Genomic DNA, 24,217 nt, shown 5'->3' with positions numbered 1-24,217 from the left:
TGCCATTTTTGTTTCTTGCACTATATGTAACTATGAAAATTTATTATTTATTATAGGTTTCCTCCCACTTTTCAAAATGTATAGGAGTTGTAGGTAAATGGGGTATTTGGGCGGCACAAGCTTGTGGACCTCAAGGGTTTGTATGTTTAAATTTTTAAACAAGTTAAAATCTTTTTTCATGCTGGGTCAATTTAATATATTCTATTGGAGTTGTTTTTCTTCCAAAAGTACCTTTTGGCTGTAGCATAAGAACTTCAGTGCATATTGTGACAGATTATAGATATGATTTTGGGAGATACATTGGGGAAGGTTTTTTAGTGTAGGTCGCATACAAACACTTCAAAATAGATCTCAGTTAAAATACTGGAGCTCTGCTCATGCTGGACAGGCCGGCTCCAAGAACTTTTGCAAAAACTTTGAAGAGTGCCCAAGGAACTTCACTAATGGATTATTGTTTTGAAAAGCAACAGATGAAAGAACTCAGAGAAGTAGGTTTGGAGCCGCAGGCTGTCTGGGAGTGATGCTTGCTGTTCTAAGAGGGTTTTTGCAAGCCAAACAGGCTTTTCTCTGGGGGTGGGGGGGGGGGTGGAAAGAGAGAGAGAGAGTGATCAGTTCTACAGTATTATAGACAGCAGCAACAGCTGGGACTGGAACAGGACAAGTCAGCAAGCTTGTGGAAAATCCCCATTTTGGAAGACGGATTGTGAGTTCTTAGTTCAGCCTGGTCAAAGCCGTTGTGGTTCATGCAAGAGGAGAGGACTGGCTGTCTAATGTTTCACTTGAAATAAGTGAAACAAAAAGGAACTCTGTGATGACCTGAAAGAAAGAGGTTATCATCTGGAAAAGGGGCAAGATTCTTTGGTAAGAGACTGAAGTGGCTGATTAAAAGGAATCAGTTGTGGGTGTCCAGCGAACAACAAATCTCTCTCTGAAAGCCGTCAAGAACCTTCCTGAGCGGTAACCATTTACTTTTCAAGCACCAAAGCCTGGAGAACTTCATAAATGTTAAATTATGTGCACACTATAAGAATTGCCAGCAACCAGTAAACTTGGAGGAATGAGAAGTGAGATTGGACTGTGAATCAAAGAACTTTTCTAAACTTACACACACATTACATATGCGAGCACTTAGAATTAGAAGGGGGTTAAGTTAGGTTAGTTAATAGTGATAAGTTAAAGTCTGATCCTATTTTCATGTTTAAAGATAATTAAAAGCAACTTTTGTTTAATTAACCATTTGTCTTTGTGAATATCTATTGCTGCTGGATTTTGGGGTCCTCTGGGCTCGTAACAATATGTACATTGTACTTCTGTGTATGACAATAAATGTATTAACATTATCATTATCTAGTTTAATTGAATGATTACCATTTGATCTTTAAAGGAAGGAATTAATCTTTTAAAAAAATTTCCTATATTGTGTCTTACTTAGAAAATATTTACATTGAATTATATTTTTCTTAGCAGGTGAGTTGATTTAGAATAGAACATCTTGTGTCCTTACAATCTAAGCAGAATTAACTCTGGATAATATAATTGCTGCAGTTTATCAAATAGAATCACGTGGAAGCCATTCCAACAGAGGTTTACAGCGGTATTTGAATGCAAGGACAGATTGGTAATTCTCTGTCTGAAAAGGCAATTAGTGGAAGTTCAAAATTGATCAGGCCAGTACAGATACTGCATGAGAAGCTTGATTCTCTGCCTCGATGATTTGGTGCAGCCATATTTTAGATAATCATTTGTGGGGTAGCCGTTGTGTTCATTCTTCTCCATGAGCAGCAGCAATCAAGGACCTTGTCAGACTCCCTGCTCAATTTCTGACTCTCCTTCTGGGCTTCATCTTGGCTCCAGCCCGACAAAATGACAGTGTTAACCATGAAATGATTTGGAGGAGAGATAATGTCTGGGTGGCCTATCTATAGGGCAATGTGGCAGGCAGTCAATAGGGCAGCAATCAAGTTTTAGATGATTGCTCAATTTTAGGCATCTCTCACTTTTTTTTTCTGTCCAGATGCTAATTAGAGTAGGTCAACTCTAATTAATTGCGACATCATTGTACATCCACTTCTTATTGATCAAAAATCTATTTGAAATGTTAAGCATCTTTATTTGGTGGGCCTTTGGAAGATGGATTCAGAATGTATGGTACACAACTTTTGTGCATCGATGCAAAACTTTGCAAGATAACAGGTATGGTTCCACATCATCAGAAGCCTAAAGGTTAACAATGATTCCATAACTGCAACATTTAATCATTGGTACTATTGCAAATGGGAAATACAATAGTAACACAAGACCAATCCACTTTGCCTTGAAAACATGGCATTGGGTCTTCTGAATAGATGGTTGGAAGGAATTTCTATGGTTTCAATCCAATGAAGCGGTTTGAAGAACAGTCTCTTGCTTCATTGGTTCTTGTTGCAGTATGAGTGGAATCTCTTTCATTTGACAAAGGTTGGTGGCATTATCAGAAGAATACAAATAACCAAAAGGGTCAATCACTGACTCAAACATTAGAGAATGGTGCCTTAAATAAAATCACCAGTTACAACCATGTACACAAACTACCATTCATGAAGTCAGCCATTCTTCTTGGCTATTGCTCCTGCTGCTGTCACAGATCTTCCCCTCATAATTTTTCTCTTTTTCTTCTCTGAAATATAATTTAGTTGTAGCACCATTGCATGCTGTATTTAATGTATCAATAACTTAAACTGATCTGTGATTCCAAACAACAATTGAGTTGCAACATGGTTCTGTTTATCATCATTGTGACACTAGTTAAACCTTTCAGTTTCTTGGAGTAAGCTCAAGATGAATGTGAAAACAATGTTTGGAAGTCAGTGTGAAGGAGCCATCAAATTAAGATTGTCAGAAAGAGAGCAAAGAAAAAAGATTAGGAGAAATAGCTGATACATGCGTTTTGCTAGAGAGACTATTTGAACTAGTGAAGATCAAATAAATGTTGAAGCAGAGAAAGATATAAGCAATGGAAAGAAAGAGAGGAATTGGAATTGTTGATCATTGCTCCATTGTGGTTTTTTTTTTAATGAATTGAAGTTGTGGGGAATGTAATTTAATTTTGAATCTTTAGAGCAGGACTTATGCTGAATGTGTGATGTTCTCATTATTAAAACAGATTTGCATGTAAAGGGAAAAGGAGTGAGGCTATTAAGATCATTATGTAATCTGTGGTTGCTTTGTTAACTGTAGATGGGTGGATAACAAAATAATACAGTTATGTCTTCCCCTCATCTTCTGGGGTGCCAAACACTTGTGTTCCATTTTACCTTTACTAAGCTGGTTTGTGCTACTTGGGGTGATAGGTTCAGATTCTCTTAGTAAAAATGTAAGTATTACTACCAACTGATGTAATACAAGTGGATCCTGGTCACCATAAAGGACCAGAGGCTCAAAACCAATAAGATGGCTGTAAATGAGCTGTAAATTGTTTAATGGTTGTTTCAGAGAAGGTCCACACTCTTCTGCACCTTTGACATTTATAAGGAGTATAATTATTGTCTTCAACTTTTAGAAACTTTTATACATACCAAACAATTTGCTATTTATCATATAAACATGGCATATGCTTTACAAGCCAATCCAAATAATAGATTATTCAAAAAAATAGACAATTATTGACTGCATGCATGTATCTGTGCAGAACCCAATGGCATTCTGTAATTGCAAAGGATATCAATTTTGAAACATAAAATTGAAAGTGTGTGATCTAAATAAGTAGTTAATCCTACATATAATGTCTTGTAAAATGAACCGTATGCAATAAATATATTTAGGACAAAGTATATCATCTACATCTGTAAACACTTTATATCACAGTTCAAGTTTTGATTTGGACATTTTGAAATATGGAATGGGCTTGCACATATTGTAATAGCTGTGAAACAGTAGAAGATGTGCTTGAATTTATGTAGCATCTTTCAGTCTAAGTTATGTCCCGTATCTCTTTAGTGTTGTAAAGTGCAGAAATGTAATAGCCAATGTATGTATAGCAAATGGCCCACAATATAATGAAGAAAATATCCAGATAGTTTAAAAAAAACCATGTACAACTAATGTAAAGGCAAGGTCTTTGCATGGCGTAATATGCAATATTCACTTTAAATAGATTCATTTGAAGAACCAAATTTGGACTTGAACTTGAAATGTAGGATTTTTCAGCCAATCTCTTATCTGTAATCTGTATATTAATGTATCTAATTATAATCCAGAACATTTTAGCCTTTTTAAACAAGTTTTTGTACTTTTGCTAGACATTTAGGGGTTGGCTCTATTTCTTCTTTGGTATTTTACATCTTATTTCTGAAGTGATTGTGATTAGGTCAAATCGTGGCACTCTAGAAATTTGACTTGGCAGTTCCATCTGAAAATCATAGAGACATTAGGGATTACATTATACACTGTGAAGCTTCTTAGGACATTTTGCTTTGAAAAATGATGCCATATAAAGGCTGATGATTGTTGTTATTGAATTTCTTTTTGACGGATTGGCTCTGAAATGACTGATAAACCTGTTTATGTGATATTTTGTTAGATATTTAATAAAAAAACTAATTTAAAGATACATAAAATAGTACTTCAAATAAAAATGCAAACTTCCATAAATACTTCTGCAATTGTATACTGATACTTTGCAAAACAATTTCAGTCTCTGTTACTAATACAAGATCCAGTGGATAAGAGAATATTATTAAAACACCTTGTCCAGTCTGTCATTCACCTGCCTCAAGAATTAATACCATATCCATTACAAGCAGAGATTTACCAAATACATTTCAAAACCTGGCATGATTTCCAGTTCCCTGTACAAATTTCATGAATCCATAACTTGAAATTTAAATGATGTTTTATTTCTAAGTTTCTTTCCATTACTTTGACTATGCTACATTTGCTGTTACAAGAATCCAATGAGTAATGCTCATGTCTTTCTCAATTGTTGTTTTCAAAATGAGTGAAAATCTTAAAAATCCTCACCCTTCTGAAATTCAAAGAGTAAAATCCCCATGATCTTATTTTATTTTCATTACTATTTTCAATAGAGACCAATTTGTTCTAATAATTTTACTTAGTGAACATTAAATCTTCTACTCCAGCTCTCACTCTCATCTGTACCAGATGTAATCTCACCATCTCAATTTTTGACACTTTAGTAGCACATCTAATGATCAACTCAAATTTATTATTTATTTCTGTGACCATCAGTGGCCATTAAATAGAAAGCTTCAGCAAATTGCCTGTACTCCCATCTTGATAATTGTCTCCACCACTGAAATCACAGGAGTTTTTGATACTGTCTCCCTTAAGTTCATTGTAATCATAAAGATATATTCCAGATTTGCAGCATTTTCATTGATGCTACTATTATATTTTGAGGAGTCTTTTTTACAAATAGTAGTAACATTTTCTACTTTTTAATTCCAATAAACTTTGTGATTTTCTTTGTCAATTTCACCAGTCCATTGAGATTAAAATGATCAGAACCTGGAAAATAAATCACTCAGTATTTTCCTTTATGATACCAAGAATTTCATCTTTGAAATGCAAAATTAATTTCAAAATAATAATTTTGTAATTCTATCACATTCTGCCTTCATTCTCCATTTCTGATAATTTCAAGCATCTGTTCTATTACAATTTTGATTTAAATTTTAATAACTATGGTTATTCAACATCTATTACTCCTTTAATCCATATTCTTTCTTCATTAGTTAAAAGAAAATATGTAATGTTTTCACTTGTTTAATACAAGAAAAATATTCATCAAATACTGCACCTCAATGTCTCTTGTGCATAAAGATCATTGCATTCTGTGTTCTAACAGTGCATTTTGCAGCAACTTACATCAGTGTACTCACAGTTCAGGAATGAGATTCAGTGCTTGTGTTTTCTTTGATGGAGAGGTGTTTACATCATGGCAAACTCCAAAGGTCTGAGCATCTGCACTTGGGGTATCCATGTATTTATATCTACTTTGCTTTGAGTTCTCCAATACAGATTGTTTACTCTGCTTTTGCATAGCTTGTGTTTTGTCATTCACAAAGCCTGGATGTCTCATGGAATTCTCTGAATTTCTTTCAGTGGTGGATATAAAATCTTGATCTTGAGTTTCCTTATTTTCTATTAGGGAAAAAAAATCATATAATTAATTATAATAATGTTTAAAATATAATAGGTAAAATTTAATTCACCTAAGCAGAACTGATTAGATAAAGCCTTTTCCACAAGCTGTTCATAATCACAAATCACCTATTACAAATCTTTAGGATCTGTGCTTGCATTGCAAAATATATGCTGTAGTTCTAAGCATTTATTTAGAAATTAATTTGTCCAGGAATTCTGTTGTTATATACAATGTTGATAAGCACCATGTCTTTCAATTTGATTGGGAAATTGATTACTATGTTTGATTTGGGACTTTGTATACACACACTGGGCTTCCAAATATCCAGTCACAATCTTTGCATGCATGAGATGCTTTTGCACAGGGACTGGTCATCGAGGAGGAACTTTTATCAATGCACAGTGCATGGGAGATGTCATTTTCATGATTTTGAACCACTGAAATTCTCTCAATAAGGACACTGGCATTGAATTTTCTAGCAGCCTTTTCACAAGATACCCTATTCATGTATCTCTTAAATGGTCTGAAATCATGAAGCCTCCGGTGATGATTCAGGAAGCGATTATTCTTTCAGGATGAGCTATTCTTGCTCCAGAAAAAATCTTACCTTTCTATTTTTTTAAAAACTCTTGATAACTGTTACTTTGTCCAAAGTACCTAGCATAATGATGCAGCAACCCCCCCCCCACCCCATCCCCATTGTGTCCTTTGTCATAGGTCACATTGGTCAAATCTTTAGGCCTTCGATTTTAAGCCATAGAATAACGTGACACAGAAGAAGGCTACCATCAGTATCTACATACAGACTTACTGCTCGGTAACAGGCCCTTCTGACCCACAAGCCTGTGCCACCCAATTACACTCAATTAACCTACAAACTCTGTTACATTTTGAATGGTGGGAGGAAACTGGAGCTCCCAGGAAAATCCCATGCAGACACAGGGAACACATACCAAATCCTTACAGGCAGTGCAGGATTTGAACCCTGGTCCTGATCGCTGTAAAGGCATTGCACTAACCACTATGCCAACCATACTGCCGTCTCAGTGATATTTTCCATGGATAAACTAATGTACTACATTGCTCCATTTTTTTCACATTTGGGACAGAGGTTTGAGTCCACTCTGTTTTATGCATTAAAATTTCTTGTGTCTGGTTAATTTAAGATTCTAAGCTTAGACTCGTGTAGGTCCAGCTGAACATGTAAACATGCATCAACTCTTCAATACATCATCACAATGATAGCCTAACAAAAATGCCAAGAGTGTGACTATTGATGAAAAACTGTTACTGTAACAATAACTCTGAACTATTTGCTTCTCTCTCCACATATGCTGCCCAATAGCATCTATAGTATATCTTTCCTAGTTAAAGCCACAGACAGCAGTCTTCCATCAAAAGGGATACTTCACTTTCTCAATACCTGCAATTAAGCTTAGAAGTTTTTGTCTTATTTTGCCATGCACTTTTATTGAATCTTTAAAGTTTGGTTGACAGTCTCTCAATAGAGTGTAGATTCCGTACCTGAAAAGACAGTGAGCTGGCCACAACATGAAGTTGCACCATTTCTGTTGGTGGCAACACAATTGTACAAGCCTGAATCTTCTGGAAAAGCTTCTGTAATTACCAGAGTGCAAACCTCTTCTATAATAAATACAAAATTTCAATAATGAAATTTTTGTTGAATATTTGATGTAAAGCAGAAAATGATACTACAAAATTTTTGGCACTCATTTTATACATTGTCACATAGCTGTGCCAGTTCATTACAGAATATCCTTTTGAGCAATCTTGTGACATTTTCAAAAGTTAAGTTTGCAAAACCAATATTATTTGCTATTGCACCCTTTTAACTTTTAACCTGATTATTAATGACCCGCATCATGGCAATTAAATAATGTCTTGATTTTAAAATTCCCGTCCTTGGTTTTCAAATCCCTCTGTTGTTTTTCCATCTGAAATCTACTCCATACCTTTCATCTTCCAAGGTATCAGTGTAAGCAATATGATCAGAATCATATATCAAACCCCTCAAACTTATTCCTGTTCTACCATTCACTTGTATTAATGGTGATATGGTCAGCCTCTGGTTCACTTTCTTGTTTGTTCCAAATACCCCTTTAATTCAATATTACTGTATGTTGTTATGTTGCAGACCAGCAGCAATAGAAATTCACCAAGAGAATGTTATTTTTAAATTAATATATTTATTAATAACTACTAATAATATAACAACTTAGCTAACTTAACTCCAACTCTGCGTGCGTGCGTGCGTGCGTGCGTGCGTGCGTGCGTGCGTGCGTGCGTGCGTGCGTGCGTGCGTGCGTGCGTGCGTGCGTGCGTGCGTGCGTGCGTGCGTGCGTGCGTGCGTGCGTGCGTGCGTGCGTGCGTGCGTGCGTGCGTGCGTGCGTGCAATACCCAAACCATTACAGCTTAGGCTCAATTCTGGAAAGTCTTTCCAAAGTTCAGTCTTAGAAATCCTGTGTTGAAATTCAGCCTTTTAAACTGATGCTCAGTAGTAATTACAAAGAAGATGAGAGACTGAGTGATCAGACTGCTGAAAGCTCACAAATTCTTGTCAAGTTGCTTCCAGAGAAATGCCCTTTCATATAAATGATTGTCACAACTCCCCTTTCCTTGAGTAGGAGAAACAAAACATGAGACTTACACGATACTTCCAAAACCAGTCAGTCGAAATGATCCAATGCAAAAGTTCTCCTGTTTTGTTTACCCATATATGGGTAAATCAACATGACTACAGTGGTTCAATAATTCACCTGACAAGGAGAATCAGCTGGAATGTCCATTTCCACACAAAGTCATTCCACCTTGAAGTTTATCGGATGGCTGGCTGATCAGTACTGAATTCTGTTTCTTTAAGTCTCCCAATTACATGACTCGTAATGATGTGACCCTCTCTTACCATCTATTTTTCCTGAATAAACAATCATTATTCTTGGTTTTAGTTGAGAGCATCAACCTTGTTTATAGTTTGGACCTGATGGTGCCATACAGTCTGTAAATGTTGTGAAAACTGCACCAAAGTGACATTCACGAAATAAAACAGGAGCTTGTAATAATGTTCAAAATTTAAACTCCAAAACACTCTTAGCTGGAGATTTCCAAAGATTTATTCCCCCTCCAGAGAAGAAAAGTCCTCCTCATCTCTACCATAAGTGGATAATGCTTTATTCTTTATTCCTTGACCATACATTTCTCCAGGAGAGGAAACATTGCCAACAGCTTTTAGCAGATATCCGTTCTCTTATTCTGAGCGCTTGAGAATCCACAAATCTATTTCCTGCTGACCATCATCCAAAACTACATGCTGTAGAATTGTTTCTTTAATCTCTCATCCTTTAAAGTTGTCACTTGCAGTCTGTTTCTTTGATCTAGATTTGCCTTCTGAACCTTAATGTGGATGACTCAGTGTAATAGTTGTGTTTAATAATGCTTCTGTGAAAGTATCATGAGATACCTTTGGAAAGTTAATCTGCTATCTAAATAGATTTTTTCTTCTTTTTTACACCATTAATAATTTAAGGCCCTAAGAGAAGGATCAATCTAATCTAATAATTTCCCAATATAATGGTTGGTTATTGTCCATCCTTTCTAATGATCTTTTTTAATGACAGGGTAATTAATCAACAGTTTAGAAATGACAGCACTTATCATATTATACCATTAATAGTAAGCATTGGTTAAGGTTTTCTGCCAAACTAATCTTGCTTAATATTACAATGTTACTGGTTTAGTAAAGATTAGTAAGAATCACGAGTTATAGTTACTGCTTCTTTCACTCAACCGACTGTCCTAGCACAAGGGATTAGAGTCCATTTCTTCAATGCTTTCTTAATTCAGTAAAATACTGGAGGAAAAGTTTGTGCTGTTCCATTTAGCATGCTGAGGAAGAAAATGGATAGAACAAATAATTATCCCTTAAAGCAGCTGATTCAGAAAAGATGTATCAAAGTGTTTCAGAGTAGCTTTTTTAGGTCAAAGTCCCTGCTTCAGTGTCAGAGTCAGTATTATATCTCAAGCAACCAGCTAAATCGCATTTATTAAGATTAGAAAGCATACGTTCTAAGTGGACATACAAGAAAGGCAGCTCTTAGTTAATTTTAAAAAGATTTTCTAAGTGATTATCAATTCAAATTCCCAAATATTTTATCCCACTGTCCGGCCATTTGAATTTCACTGAGTATAATAACCTAAAGTCAAAGGCATAATTTCATTTTTGTCCCAATTAACTTAATATCCTGAAATTACCCCATATTGTTCTAGTCACATATATAATTTATTTAATGAATTTACCAGATCTGTCAAATAGATAATCACATCATCTGCAAATAACCTAATTTTATGTTCCTCAGTCCCTTTTTTAATACCCTTAAGATCTAAATCTTTTCTAATACGTTCAGCTAGTGGTTCAATCACTAATACAAAAAGAGCTGGCGATAATGGGCAGCCATGTCTTGTTGATCTTGTTAATTTAATATAGTTGGACATAAACCCATTTGTTACTACTCTTGTTCTTTGTAATTACATTATCTACCGATTTTCTTTTTTTATGAATCTCGTTTGGTTCTTGTTGATTAGTTTCGGTAAGAAATTTCCCAGCCTATTCGCTAGTAATTTAGCCACCATCTTATAATCCACATTCAATAATGATATCGGTCTATAAGATGATGGCATTAATGGGTCTTTACCTTTTTTTGGAATTACTATTATAATTGATGTCTTAAAAGATTCAGGTAAATTTCTAGTTTCTTCAGATTGTATTAAAACTTTCATAAATACAGGAATCAACACATCTTTAAATTCTTTATAAAATGCTGATGTAAATCCATTTTCACCAGGAAATTTGTTATTCTGTAAAGAAGCTATAACTCTTGCAACCTCTGCGACTGCAAAAGAAGTTCCTAATATTTTCTGCTCTCTCATAGTTAATTTAGGTAAATTTACTTGAGTAAAAAATAGATCAATTTTATTATCATCCTGTCCAGATTCTGATTAATATAATTTCCTATAAAATTACTGAAACATTTATTAATATCCTGAGGTTTATATGTGACCCATCTCATCTTTAGTTGCAATAATAGTTTTTGGATCTTGTTCAGTTTTCAATTGCCAAGGCAAAACCTTATGTGCTAGTTCCCCCAGTTCATAATATCTGTTTATTTCTCAATCATTTTTTCAATCCTATAGGATTGTAATGTATTATACTGTAACTTTTTTTCCTCTAGAATTCATTTTTCTTCTGTTGACTGCTTATTAATTCCTTTTGTAAGGTCAATATTTCTGTTTCTAAATTATTAATTTGAGACATATACTCTTTTTTAACTTTAGAAGAAAAACTTATTATCTGACCATGAATGTACACCTTCATTGCATCCCTAAGAACAAATTTATTATCCATAGAATCAGCATTAAGGTCCAAGAATTGATTTATCTGATTTGTAATAAACTGACAAAAATCTTTCTTTTTCAACAACATACTATTAAACCTCCACCTAAAACTCATATCCTATTTATATTTTGAATCTAAAGCTATAAAGAAAAGGAGAATGATCTGATGTAAGCCTTGCTTTATATTGAACCTGCTGTACCCTACCCTGCAGTCTTGCTGATAGTAAAAACATATCTATTCTTGAATATGAGTCATGCCTATTAGAATAAAATGAATAATCCATTTCTCTAGGATATATTCTTCTCTAAATATCAACCAAGTTCAGAGCTTGCATTAATGACAGAATTATTTTTGCTGCCTTGGATTTTAACACACTCTTTACAATCTATCCAATAAAGGGTCTAAACAAAAATGGAAATCTCCACCTATTAAAAAAAATTAATTAGCTTCTCCCATATTTAGAAAAGTTTCATGTATAAATTTACCATCATCCACATTTGGAGCATAAATATTCATTAATGTCCATTGTTCAGAAAAAGTCTGACAATTTATTAAAACAAATGGCCAAATGGGTACAAAACCATATTATGTATTTTAATTGGAAGCATTTTATTTATTAAAATTGCTACTGCTCTAGCTTTTATATTAAAATGTAACAATATTACTATTCCAACCCAGTCCCCTTTTAATTTTTGATGTTCCTTTTCAATTAAATGTGTTTCTTGCAAAAAAGCAATATCTACTTTCAATTTTGAATATATGTTAGTACTCTCTTTATAGGGGTTTGAAGCCCGTTTACATTAACACATAAATTTTTATCCTTTACTTATTGGAAAAAATTAAAAATTCTTGCATGTCCCTTTTTTCATAATTCTCTTTCGTCAGTTCCCGACTCTTCACCAATCCCTTAAGTACAAGTACAACATAAACATTAAATCCAGTAAAAAAAAAGATAATTGATTGTATATTTGAAAGAAAGGAAAGAAAGAGAAGAAAAAAAAGATAGCCCCCCCCCCCCCCCAGAGCATTGTCATAAAGTCCCCTGACAATGGTTTTCAGGTTGCGACTAAAGCCGCAAAACAACGTCCATATTTCAGATCACTTCCAGATTTCTTTCACCACAAAAATATCACTTTCTACCTTCATGTGTCCACTCTGTGAGTCAGCTCTTGACATATGTTTGGTAATCCTTCCGCCTACTCTTGAGCATGGTCTGGATTCATAAAAAATCTACTTGGCCCTCCTTGAACAAAGACTTTCAAAGTTTCAGGGAAACACAGAATAAAAGTGTATCCCTTCTTCCATAATATATTTTTAACCAAGTTAAAACTTTTCCTCTCTTCAATAACTCAAAGTTTATATCAGGATAAAAGAAAATTTTATTTCCTCCATAAAGATAGAACTGAAGTTAATATGAGTGGCCAATAATCTTTTGCATGAAGAAAGGTCACCAACTTGAAACATTAACCATGTCTCTGTCCACAGGTGCCTCCTTGCCTCTTGAGTATTTGAAGCATTTTCTTTTTTTATTGTTGAAATACAGCATATTCAATTTATTACTTTTAGATTACTAAGGTATTTGAAAGATACAATTAATACCCTAAGCTTGGTGCCCAGCTATGCAAACATCTATCAATTCAATTAATTGAAGTCAACAAGCAGGATGACATCCACAATTAACTATACTATAGATTCTTTAAACCTGAATCATAGAGAAGACAAAGCCAGTCAGTATAAATAATGGAAGAATTGGGAGATATTTTCTTTAGTCTTACTGGAGATGTATGGTCATGACTGGTGTATGGAGGGAGAGTTTATCATCCTCCTCCAGATTGATCCAGTGTAGCTTTTGAAGGGCTAACTTTTGGATGTCCTGAGCACTTACCTGAGCCTTTATCCATCAATGAACAAATCAACATCCAATCTTGTACATGGAACCTAATTGCCATACATTAAATGGTACTGGATGTATCTTCAGAAGGCACTTTGGTTAGCGTGGACAAATTAAGCTGTTTCCACGTTGTCTTATGCTATGACTCCAGTTACATTAAAACACTAATTATTTTAACATTAAAGAGCACAGCAATACTAATTTCATTGTAATAGATACACAAGTTGTTACCTCTCAACTCTAGCAGTACGTGTTCATCATTGCAATCTTCTGCGATTGTGCTTTGAACTGCTGCTTTAACACCAACCAGGTGGTTATTATACAGCTATTCATTTTGATTCTAGTGGTGGAATAATGTTAGGTACAAAAATAAAACTCCAACCAGGTGGTTATTATACAGCTACTCATTTTGATTCTAGTGGTGGAATAATGTTAGATACAAAAATAAAATTGCTTACCAGGTACTGCTGTTAAACAAGCCTCTACGGGTCAGATACATGATTGAAACAGAAAAGAAACATACAAATTTTATTTTCCAGTAAGTAAGATTCTGGACATTCATGAAAATGACAAACTGTTTAGAAATTGTACTGACATGACCGTAATCAACTAAAGTATACTGCTTTAAATCATAATTAGTGAGACAGACTGCACAGTGATGAAGAACAGCATTTTGTAAAGCATTCATTATACTCATACCTTTAGTGGTGACCCACATCTTTTCTAGAGCTAAATTTAATTGTGCTGCTTTACATTAATAATAACAATTATTTCAATCTTTATAATATTTTTCAAGTACATGACTCCAATACACAAAAACTCTCCATGGTGTTGACTGTATATTTGGGTCATTGACAGTGATTTCACTATTTTATATTTAGCTTAGAATGCACTAATTCAGATGTGTCATTCTAAAGGTAAAGATTCTATTATTGTCATGTAATACTACATTTAGAATGTAACATACCTGAAATACTTTAACTTTTGTCTACCTTAAGGTAGACAGTCACCACTTTGTCCAGCACCCCTCACAGAAACCTACAGCACTTGGTGTTCCTAGGCAATCTTCCCCTCCAAGCACTGACCAGGCCTGAGCCTACTTAGCTTCTCAGATCAGACAATCTCAGGTGTATTCAGGCTATTAGGTTTCTGGTGAATATCATATCCTTGATCATAGTTTTTGTTCACCAGAGCACAGCAGGAATATATATTGTAATTGTTATTGGCCCAGATTTCCCAAACAGGTCAATTTGGTTCTTCTGACCTTGTAACTGATAATTTACTCCAAATTTACTTGCATTGCCAATTGAACTGCATATTAAGATTAGCATAAAATTAAATTGCTAACAGCAAATTTAATTACACCAAATGGATTATATGGATATAATTGTTAACGTGAAGAAAATTTAGTACTTTAAATTAAATAGTTATTAAATGGGAAGACTCAGTACTATTCCAATTCAACTTCAAACTGGGAGCAAAATAGGCAATGGTGCAAAATTCTGGAGACTTGAGAATTAAATGTATATGTTATAAACATTAACAATTATTTTCCAGATGCAAAACTTTTGACCAAATACCTCAGCTAAAGTTGATTATAAACTTTGAATCAGCACCAGACGAGTTTAAAGGGTCTGATCAAAGAACTCAAGTGATAAGATTTTTAATAATTACATTTATTCTTGAAATGTAACCCCTTTTCTGTATTGACTGACTTTGATACTTCAAGCAATAATTTTTATTCTTGATCAGTTAATAATCTGTGAATAAGAATTTACATGCACATTATAGATCCAATCAGATTTTCTTTCTCGTATATCTTTTTAAAATGATCCATTTCATTTTCTTCTATGTTACACATCATTGTTTGAAAATTGAACAACAATATTGTTTTTGTGCTAATTGGGAATCTTGTTACAGATTGGTTCTAATTTTATCTCCTCTTGGCTAAAGTTTGATATCTAACCAAGCTCAATTAGTCCTAATTTAGAAACTCAGTAGATAGTGTTTATGACTTTTGTTCACAATTCCATTAAATATAATATGTAGTTTAAAATAGTTAAATTTTAAAATGAATATCATTGAGTCAAGTTTTTGAACCAGCAGTCAAGAAAATCATCTTTATGCTCAGAGAAATAAATGTTCTTTCACTGTGTAATAATGTCAAAAGTAGATTTTTTTCATATTTTAAATCCAAATGGAGTAATTAGCATATTTAAAAAATGATAGAGATTTATAAGAGATTATGGTTATTATATACTTATTCTTTTTAAAGACGTACAAAAAGTTATTAAAAAAAACACTTTTTACTCCATATCCAATCTTGTGATCTCTTCTATTTTTGAAATTGTGGTTTATAAAATATAGCAGGAGATAAATCTTTAATTTGAAGATTATGGGTTATAGCATTCACAGCATTTTTTGAAGATAGTTAGGAAGAATTTGCCTTTCCCATGGAGGAGGGCTGACTGAATTACTAGAGGACTTATTGGTATAAATTCCTTACATGGTCTAATAAACAACACAAACATTAAAAAATCCCCAAGCACTTTTCACTGATTTTTAGAAATAGTTCTTTAAAATGAGCTCACTTACTTTTTCTTAAAATTCGAAAATCTGCAGAATCCTTAATTAGTGTTTCTTCCTTGTACCACTGCACACTTAAAGGGGAGGAACCTTGGACTCTGCACTCCAGAACCACCAGCTGACTCTTTGGTGATGTGATGTCCTGCAAACACTGCAACAAGTAGACACATTATTTGACTTGATTATTATGTGTGTACATTTGTGCACCGTGGTCTGGAGGAACATTGTTTCGTCTGGTTGTATATGTACGGTTAGATGATAATAAACTTGAATTTAATTATAAACCAAACAGCAATATCTATTGAGCCTTAAAGAAGTGGTGTTTGAATATCAATTTTTGATACAAAAAAACTGTATAAGCTATGATTCCAAAACAAAAGCAGGAAATGCTAGAAGCATTCAGTGGGGAAAGCAGCATCCGTGAGGAGAGGAATAGTTAACATTTTGGATCAAAGTTTTGGATAAAATTAATCAGAAGTGCAAAAGTAAGGCAAACATTTTAACTGTAGATATAAGGAAGGGTGGAGAAATCATCAAAGATACCATTGGAGATACCATTGTGGAATGGAACCATGTTTTTTTAAGCTTGCTTTAGAAAGAAAAGAACCAGTAAACGGATGAACCTCTTTTGCAAAATGTACTATTGAATTTAACATTCCTCTTCTCCTATGACAATGTAGTTTTGGAATGCCATCAGGATTCCTTATGAATCCTCTCCAACAATACTTTTCAGTTGAATTGGGTTTTTCCCCTACTATTGTTGATGGTTAATTGTCCTCAAGATGGCTAAACAGTTGTAGATAATTTGTTGGCAACTTCTTCAAGCATTCTAGCAAATATTTTGTGATTTAATATTACATTTCATAAACAACAAAAACCGGTAACTAATATTGTAGGACTGCATTTGCATTGAAATATTGGTTGTTTTGCAAACAGTATGATTAATGAGATGCATTATACATTTACATAGTAATAAAATAACTCTGGCTGCTTGCCAAAGGTTATCTAAGATTCCAATGTTTTCCTTGAACTCCTTATATTATTTTAAAACCACTTCAGAAATACTTTCACATGGGAGAATTTGAAGTCACTTCACAAACACTTACCCTGTTTTTTTTAGTAATATTGTTTTAAAGCAAATAGCAGTAATGTTCACACAAAACATGTTTAGATTTTCAAGTTTTAAGGGTCACTATTTTTCTTACTTTCCTTATTTAATTACAGTAAATGCTCAAACTTGACCTTTGCAGCACATTGTGCCAGGTAGACGTTACTGAGATAAGTAGTTATGGGAATAATAATCACTTAACTCCTTAAATCATAGTAACATGTGCCAATCTAAATTGTAAGAATCTTGAGATTATGACTGTGCTGAGTTACCCTTTAATTTTTAGAGTTCAATGTGTGAATTCTCCAGTACTCCAATGTATGATAAAATCTAGTAACTACTTTAGCCGCTTTTAGGTGCTTGGACGCAGATAATGTGCCGGCAGACGCGGCTTGGGGAGTGCAGCTGGGACAGTCAGGTGGCCATGGAGAAGACTCCTTTCTGTCACCTGAACGTGCCAGCTGAAGGAGAGCCGCGTCTGAGCGAACACTAGTTCCTGTGGACTGTGGCCCTAGTCCCACTGCTGCTTTCAGGTGCAAAAGGGGGCTCTCGGAGCTGGAGATTATACCTACAGGAGGAGGGTTAAGGCATTTTCAGGTGGTCAAAATACCCCGATGTAAAGCTATATATTCTACCCCATGTGGCTGTCAGGAGGCCACCTGAAAGTGGAAAACCCAGCCAGGAGGAGCACTTACCTAATAGTGTATCAGGGACAAGCCCTGAAACAAGCAGTAAAGGCCTGACAAAGCATCACCAGACAAGATATTCAGCACCTGGTCATGTCTATGAATCACAGATTTCAAGCTGTTATTGCACACATGGGATGTGCAACAAAGTTATTAAAAGTGACTATTTTAATAAACATATCATTGCTTTATCCTAAATATTTGGTGCCCTGAAATGAGGGGACTACGTCTAAAAAGGGCTGTAATTTCTACGTGGGTAAACATAAATTCATAAATATCTTTTAATATAATCTGGAAAGTCCATTTTAATCATAAGTGAATTGTTTGATTACAAATGTAAAACTGTGAATCACAGGGGCAAATAAGGAAAAAAGTGTATTTGTTCCAAACATTATGGAGGACACTGAACATGGGATGCATGAACTGCTGCAATTATATCTCAAGAACAATTTGGGATGGGCCTTGTACTCTGCCCTTTTCAGTGATTTCACCTCATGAATAAAAATAGCAGTTTGAGCTGTTGAGCTTACAACTCCTTTTGGAGTTGTTGACTGACTAGTATCAGCTTTAACCCACAAACTCTCGAGTTCTTGGCATCCTTAGAGTCCAATGAAACTGCAAGAAACAGATGTAGAAAACTTTCCCTTAGGCAGAAGTGGGAGCCATCAGATTCTTAAAAGTGGGCTACCTAGACTGGAGTTACTAGACGACATGCTTTTATTATCATAAGACTAGACACATGCTCCTGTTGCTGGGCCGATTCCAGAATTCGTACTGAGGGAAGGACTTGGGCATAACAGCCTTTATAGGGGAATTCCAGGGAGAGGATTTACAGAGAGGAGGTGGGGCAGATACAGTACCAATGGCATAACAGCACCACATTCACTCCCTCTTTTAAAAGAAAGTGCAGCAGGGTAGAGTGGGTTCAGTCTCTATAACAACTTCAGCTGGTCCGGTGGTCTTCTGTGTCTCAGACTACCATCGTGCCGGCTGTGGTGCAGCTGCCGATTCTTGGCTGATTTGGAGCATGTCGGCAGTTGGTGGACCTGGTGATTGGGGAAGGGCAGATGAGGTGGGGATTGGGGTTGGGGCAGGGTACTGTGGGTTGGCCTTGGTGTTCAGAGTAGCTGGAGTGTGGGTCCAGGTAGGATTCCCGGGTATATAGTGGTGGTAGGTCTTACTGGGTCACTGGTGGTCTTGGGATCTCCTGTGCATGCCAGGTCCTGGACAGAGACCATTCTTGCCCATCCAGGTATGACTCGAAGCCATATTGGGGATTGGTGTGGAGGAGGTGGACCTTCTTGACCAGTGGATCGGTCTTATAGCTGCGCACATGCCTCCAGAGAAGGATTGGCCCTAGAAACATTGACTAGAATAGGACCATTGTCCCTGATGTTGACTTTCTGGGGAAGGAAAACATTCATTCATGTGGCGTAGTGATGGTGACTATACGCAGGAGGGATCTAATTGTGTGGATGACCTCATGCCAATAGATTGAGATGTATATAAATTAGAATAAAAATCATTGAATGAATCATTAATTTCTTGAGGTTTATAAGTAATCTTCTTAGGATTTTTTTTAATAGCATTAATTGATCTAGAAGTTTGTTCTTTTTTTAACTGCAAGGATAAAACCTTACGAGTCCTCTCTCCTAATTCATAATACCTTTGTTTAGTTCTCTCAATTAATTTTTATGTTCTGTGTCTGAATCATATTATAAGTTTTGTGTTATTAAAATTTTTCCTTTTCTCATCAGAAACTTTCCTTTGTAAATCTTTTTCTAAAGCTTCTATTTCCTCTTCTAATTGACCAACCTTTTTCATATAATCTTTCTTAATTTTTGCCATATAACTTATCTGACCTTTCAAAAATGCCTTCAAAGCATTCCAAAGATCAAGTTTATTATCCACTGAATTTGAATTTATCTCTAAAAAATCTTGAATCTGTTTCCTTATAAAATCACAAAAATCTACGCTCTTCAACAAAGTAGAATTAAATCACCATCAATAAATTGATTCTTCATTCTCAGGAACAAGTCATGACATCAGAAGTGGATAATGATCAGATAAAATTTTAATTTAAATCAGTAAATATAATTATTCCTTGCAGTTGTTCTGAAATTAGAAATAAATCTATTCTCGAATAAGAGTCATGTCTATATGAATAAAAAGAATAATCCCTTTCCTTCAGATTTAACCTCCACCAAATATCTCATAATGACGCTCTTGAAGTAGCACTGGAAGTCCAACCCCAGTATCATGGGCGTACAGAGCTGTGGCATTACTAACAGATAGGTTGTGCCGTGTACGGTCAGTGTCACCATGTAGTAGCCACAAATCTCTACTGACTGGGGACCTGGAGGCCATGGAGATCTTGCAATTTGTTGTGCTCAACACGAGAGAACAGTCTTGCATGGCATCGGGATGTACAAAGCTCTCTGTGCTCCTGGCATCAAATAGACAGTTAGATGACCGTTTACTTCAATCTCCATCATCAAACGGGTGAGCTGGTGGCGGCTGTCCTGGTCAAGTATATTCGATGCCAGTACCTAGTCATTGTTGGAGTCACTGTCTGATTCAGGCAGGTAAGATGGTGCCTGCGACCTGGGCTGGTAAGATGGTGGCCTCCATGGTGCGCATACAGTACTGTTTCTCGGGGCCAGAAGTGATGCTGTCCAAGATGGCGATCTTTTTGGCATCCACATGGTGTTGTCACTCAGGGGCGGAAGTGTTGCTGGAAATTATGCTGGCCAAGATGATGACTGCCCCCACTGCCTGTACATGGTGCTGCTAGGGAGAGGAGAAAGTCTGGAGTTACAGACTTTGTCATAGTGTCCCTTCCCACATCCTGAGCACACTGCTTCCTTGGCTGGGTAGCCCTTCTGAGGGTCCTTCTGTTGACTGCAGAATTAGCACTTCAGGTGCTCGGTAGCAGTGGAAGTGAAGTCAGGGTGCCCCTGCGTGGAGGCGGCCTAGGACCTCTTGTCCCAAGATGGCATGCCTGCATTCCCCATGAGGCGATCGCATTGTCGGAGGAGAACGAGTCTGTGTTACAGAGGGCTACAACCAATGTTTTGGACACCTGGAAGGCTTTCTGCAAGGTCATTTTGTCCAGTTCCAGCAGCCGCTGGCAGATATAGTCTGAACAGATGCCTGCTACGCAGGCATCCCAAGTGAGCTCATCTGTGTAGACCACAGCAGTAACGTCCCTGGAGCTGCTGGCTTGACTGAGTTCATGCAGGAATTCCTTGCAAATTCCTCAAGTGGCTCACCGGGTCGTTGCTTGCGAGTGGCCAGAAATGTCTGGCATAGACCATGTTCGTCCTGGGCTTTGGAGCTTGTTCATGGCCTCCTCATACGCTGTCCAGCCCCTGATGATTGTGTAGGCATGGTGGCTGACCCACAATTGTAGCAAGGGTAGCTTGTTGGCTTTGGATCCCACGACTTGAATGGAGGCTTGCAGAAAGTTGTTAAAACAGAGTAGCCAAAGCTCGAATCAGTCTGTGGGTTTGGGTGATTGTGGATTAATGTCTAGCTTGTCTGGCCTCAGTAACTTGCAGTTTAAAAAAAAGCTTTATGGTAATAAAATTGATATACTATCAATAATACCAAAAGACTGAAGTTATTAGACAACAGGCTTTTATTACCATAAGACTGGACACATGCTCCTTTTGCTGACCCAATTCCAGAAATAGTACTGAGGGAGGTACTTGGGGGTAATCGCTTTTATTGGGGAATTCCAGGAGGAAGAGTTACAGAGAGGATGCAGGCCAGCCATATGCAGAGATACAGTACCAATGGCATAACAGCATCACAGTGGTATCACCACAGTCCTCTTAAGTCTTTTTCTTCAGCATATGGAAGGCATGGTCAATTGTATTTAGATTGGGTGACTGACTTGGCCATTCAAGAATTTTCCAGAATTTAGCTTTGAAAATCTTATTTGTGGCTTTAGCAGTCTGCTTGGGATCATCATCTGCTGTAGGATGAAGCACCGTCCAATGAGTTTGGAGGCATTTTCTTGAACTTGAGCAGATGAGATGTTTCTATACACTCAGAATTCATTTTGCTACTGCTATCAGCAGTTACATCATCAATGAAGGTAAGTGTGTAAGAACCTGTGGCAGCCAATTCCTGCATGAACTCAGCCTTAACACACACCACTATGTTTCATTGATGTGCTGGTAAGCTTTGGATCTTGCGAAGTTCCTTTATGCTTCCACACTTCTCTCTGGTCATCACAATGATACAGGTTAATCTTGGTCTCATCGGTCCAGAAGAAGTTTTTCCAGAATTCTGCAGGCTTATTTAAATACTTTTTGGCAAACTTTAATCTGACCATCCTGTTTCTGAGACTAACTAGTGATTTGCATCTTGCAGTGTTGCTCTCTATTTCTGTTCATGAAGTCTTCTGCAGACATTCGTCATTGACACATCCACATTTGACTCCTGAGAAGTGTTTCTGATCTGTCGGATAAGTGTGTGGTGTTACACCACTGTATACTGTTACTTGGTTACTGGCATTGTGTATATGTTTGGTGTATATGTTTAGTTCATATGTATGGCTGGCCCGTCTTCTCTTGTTGACTCCACCCCTGGAATTAAGTCCTGGGATCAGGCCAGAACAGGAGAATGGTCCAAGTCTTGTGGTATTAAAAGCCTATCGTCCTGTAACTCTGGTCTTTTGGTATTATTGATAGAGTATCAATTTTAATACCATAAAATTTTGCAATGGACAAGCTGCTAAAGCCAGACAAACTAGATGTAGATCTGTAAACGCCTGACGCCCCAGACCAATTTGAGTTCTGTCTAATCTGTTTCAATGACTTCTTGCACGCCAGCATTCAAGTTGTGACTAGTGACGTCAATAAACTACACTTATTGTGATCAAGGTTTACACCTTCATCAGATGCTGCATGAGGTTCGACAAGGCCATGAGTAAAGTCCAAAGCAGGTACAGCCCCAAGACTAACGCAGTTTACTCCAGGCACCTCCTCGCTATGTGGAAGCAATGGCCCGATGAGCCTTGAAGAGTACGTTTGGGCCCTGCATGAACTCCAGAGGGCCTGCGGCTGTAAAGATGTAACTGCAGAAGTCTATACAGATGAGTGGATGCCTGTGTAGCGGACATCCACTCAGACTATATCCAACAGTGGTTACTGGAGCTCAATGAACCAACCTTGGAAAAGACTGTTGAGGTCACCAAAACAACTGGATGTACCCCTCCATAACTCGGACTCTTTCGTAGCCAACAACACGGCTGCCTCACGTGGGATTACGAGCCATCTTGGGACACCGTGTCCCACTCTGCTTCTGCGCAGGGTCGTCCTGACTTCATTGCTGTCACTGCCACCATTGAGCCCCCAAAGTGCTACTACTGCAGCCAACCGAAGCACCCCTGGAAGCGCTGCTCAGCTAAAGAAGCATTGTGATCAGAGTGCAGGAAGAAAGGGCACTACACTAAAGTATGCAAGTTCAGACCTTCCCTCCCAAGCAGTGCTGCATGCAGGCAGTGGGGGCAGCCATCTTGGCCAACGTGATTTACGCTGTCACTTTTGTCCCCAGACAATAGCAGTGCGTGCATGTCAAGGAAGCAGCCATCTTTCCAGCCCAGGCCGTGAGCGCCTTCTTACCAGTCTGATACCGACAGCGACTCCGACTACACCTGGGTACTGGCTTCTATTACACTCGACTAGCACAGCCCTCACCAATTCATTTGCTCGATGATGGAGGTCAAAGTAAATGGATACCCCATTACCTGCCTGTTAATAGCAGCAGCACTGAAAGTTTTGTGCACCCTGACGCAGTGCAGGACTATTCACTCACTGTGAGTCCATCCAGATGCAAGATATCCCTGGCATCCAGGTCACAGTTGGCTGAGACTCTGGGCTACTGAAGGGTATCACTAACTGTATAGGGCACTACTTTTGACAATTTTAAACTGTTGGTCATACCCCAGCTCTGCACCCTGGTAATCCTGAGGCTAGACTTCCAATGCTAATTAAAGACTGTCACTTTGGCATTCATTGGGCCCCATCTTTCCTTTGCTGTCTGCAACCACCAATTTTTAAACTACCTACTCTCCCCTCCACATGTGACCAATTGGCACACCGCATCCTACTTACAGCATCTGACCTGTGGGCTATCCACCTGCTGGGTACCCCCCCCCCGCCCCTGTTTGCTAACCTCACCCCTGGCTTCAAGCCAATTGCCACCAAGAGCAGGAGATACAGTACGAGGGGTACATTTATCATTTATCAAGTCAGAGGTGCAACGGTTTTTGGCTGAGGGGATCATAGAACCGAGCACAAGCCCCTGGTCAAGAACTGGGAAAAACTCTGCATGGTTGTTGACTACAGTTAAACCATAAACCGGTTCACGCAGCTGGATG

The 24,217-nt window shown here is 37.1% G+C and overlaps 1 protein-coding gene across 3 annotated transcripts in view; it reads right to left on the bottom strand.

The window, feature by feature from the left end:
- LOC138743328 (myotilin-like) overlaps positions 1-24,217 on the bottom strand; it is a 73,274-nt gene that overhangs the window by 26,428 nt on the left and 22,629 nt on the right. For all 3 annotated transcript variants that reach the window (XM_069898503.1, XM_069898506.1, XM_069898505.1), the window contains 4 exons: positions 16,042-16,183; positions 13,905-13,928; positions 7,670-7,789; positions 5,880-6,141 (listed from right to left, as the gene is read on the bottom strand). In XM_069898503.1, the coding sequence (XP_069754604.1) occupies positions 5,880-6,141; positions 7,670-7,789; positions 13,905-13,928; positions 16,042-16,183 (548 nt within the window). The remainder of the gene's footprint in view (positions 1-5,879; positions 6,142-7,669; positions 7,790-13,904; positions 13,929-16,041; positions 16,184-24,217) is intronic.

The sequence above is a fragment of the Narcine bancroftii genome, chromosome 9 (genome assembly GCF_036971445.1).
Source record: "Narcine bancroftii isolate sNarBan1 chromosome 9, sNarBan1.hap1, whole genome shotgun sequence".
NCBI lineage: Eukaryota > Metazoa > Chordata > Chondrichthyes > Torpediniformes > Narcinidae > Narcine > Narcine bancroftii.
This window is presented reverse-complemented; position numbering and strand designations above follow the sequence as displayed.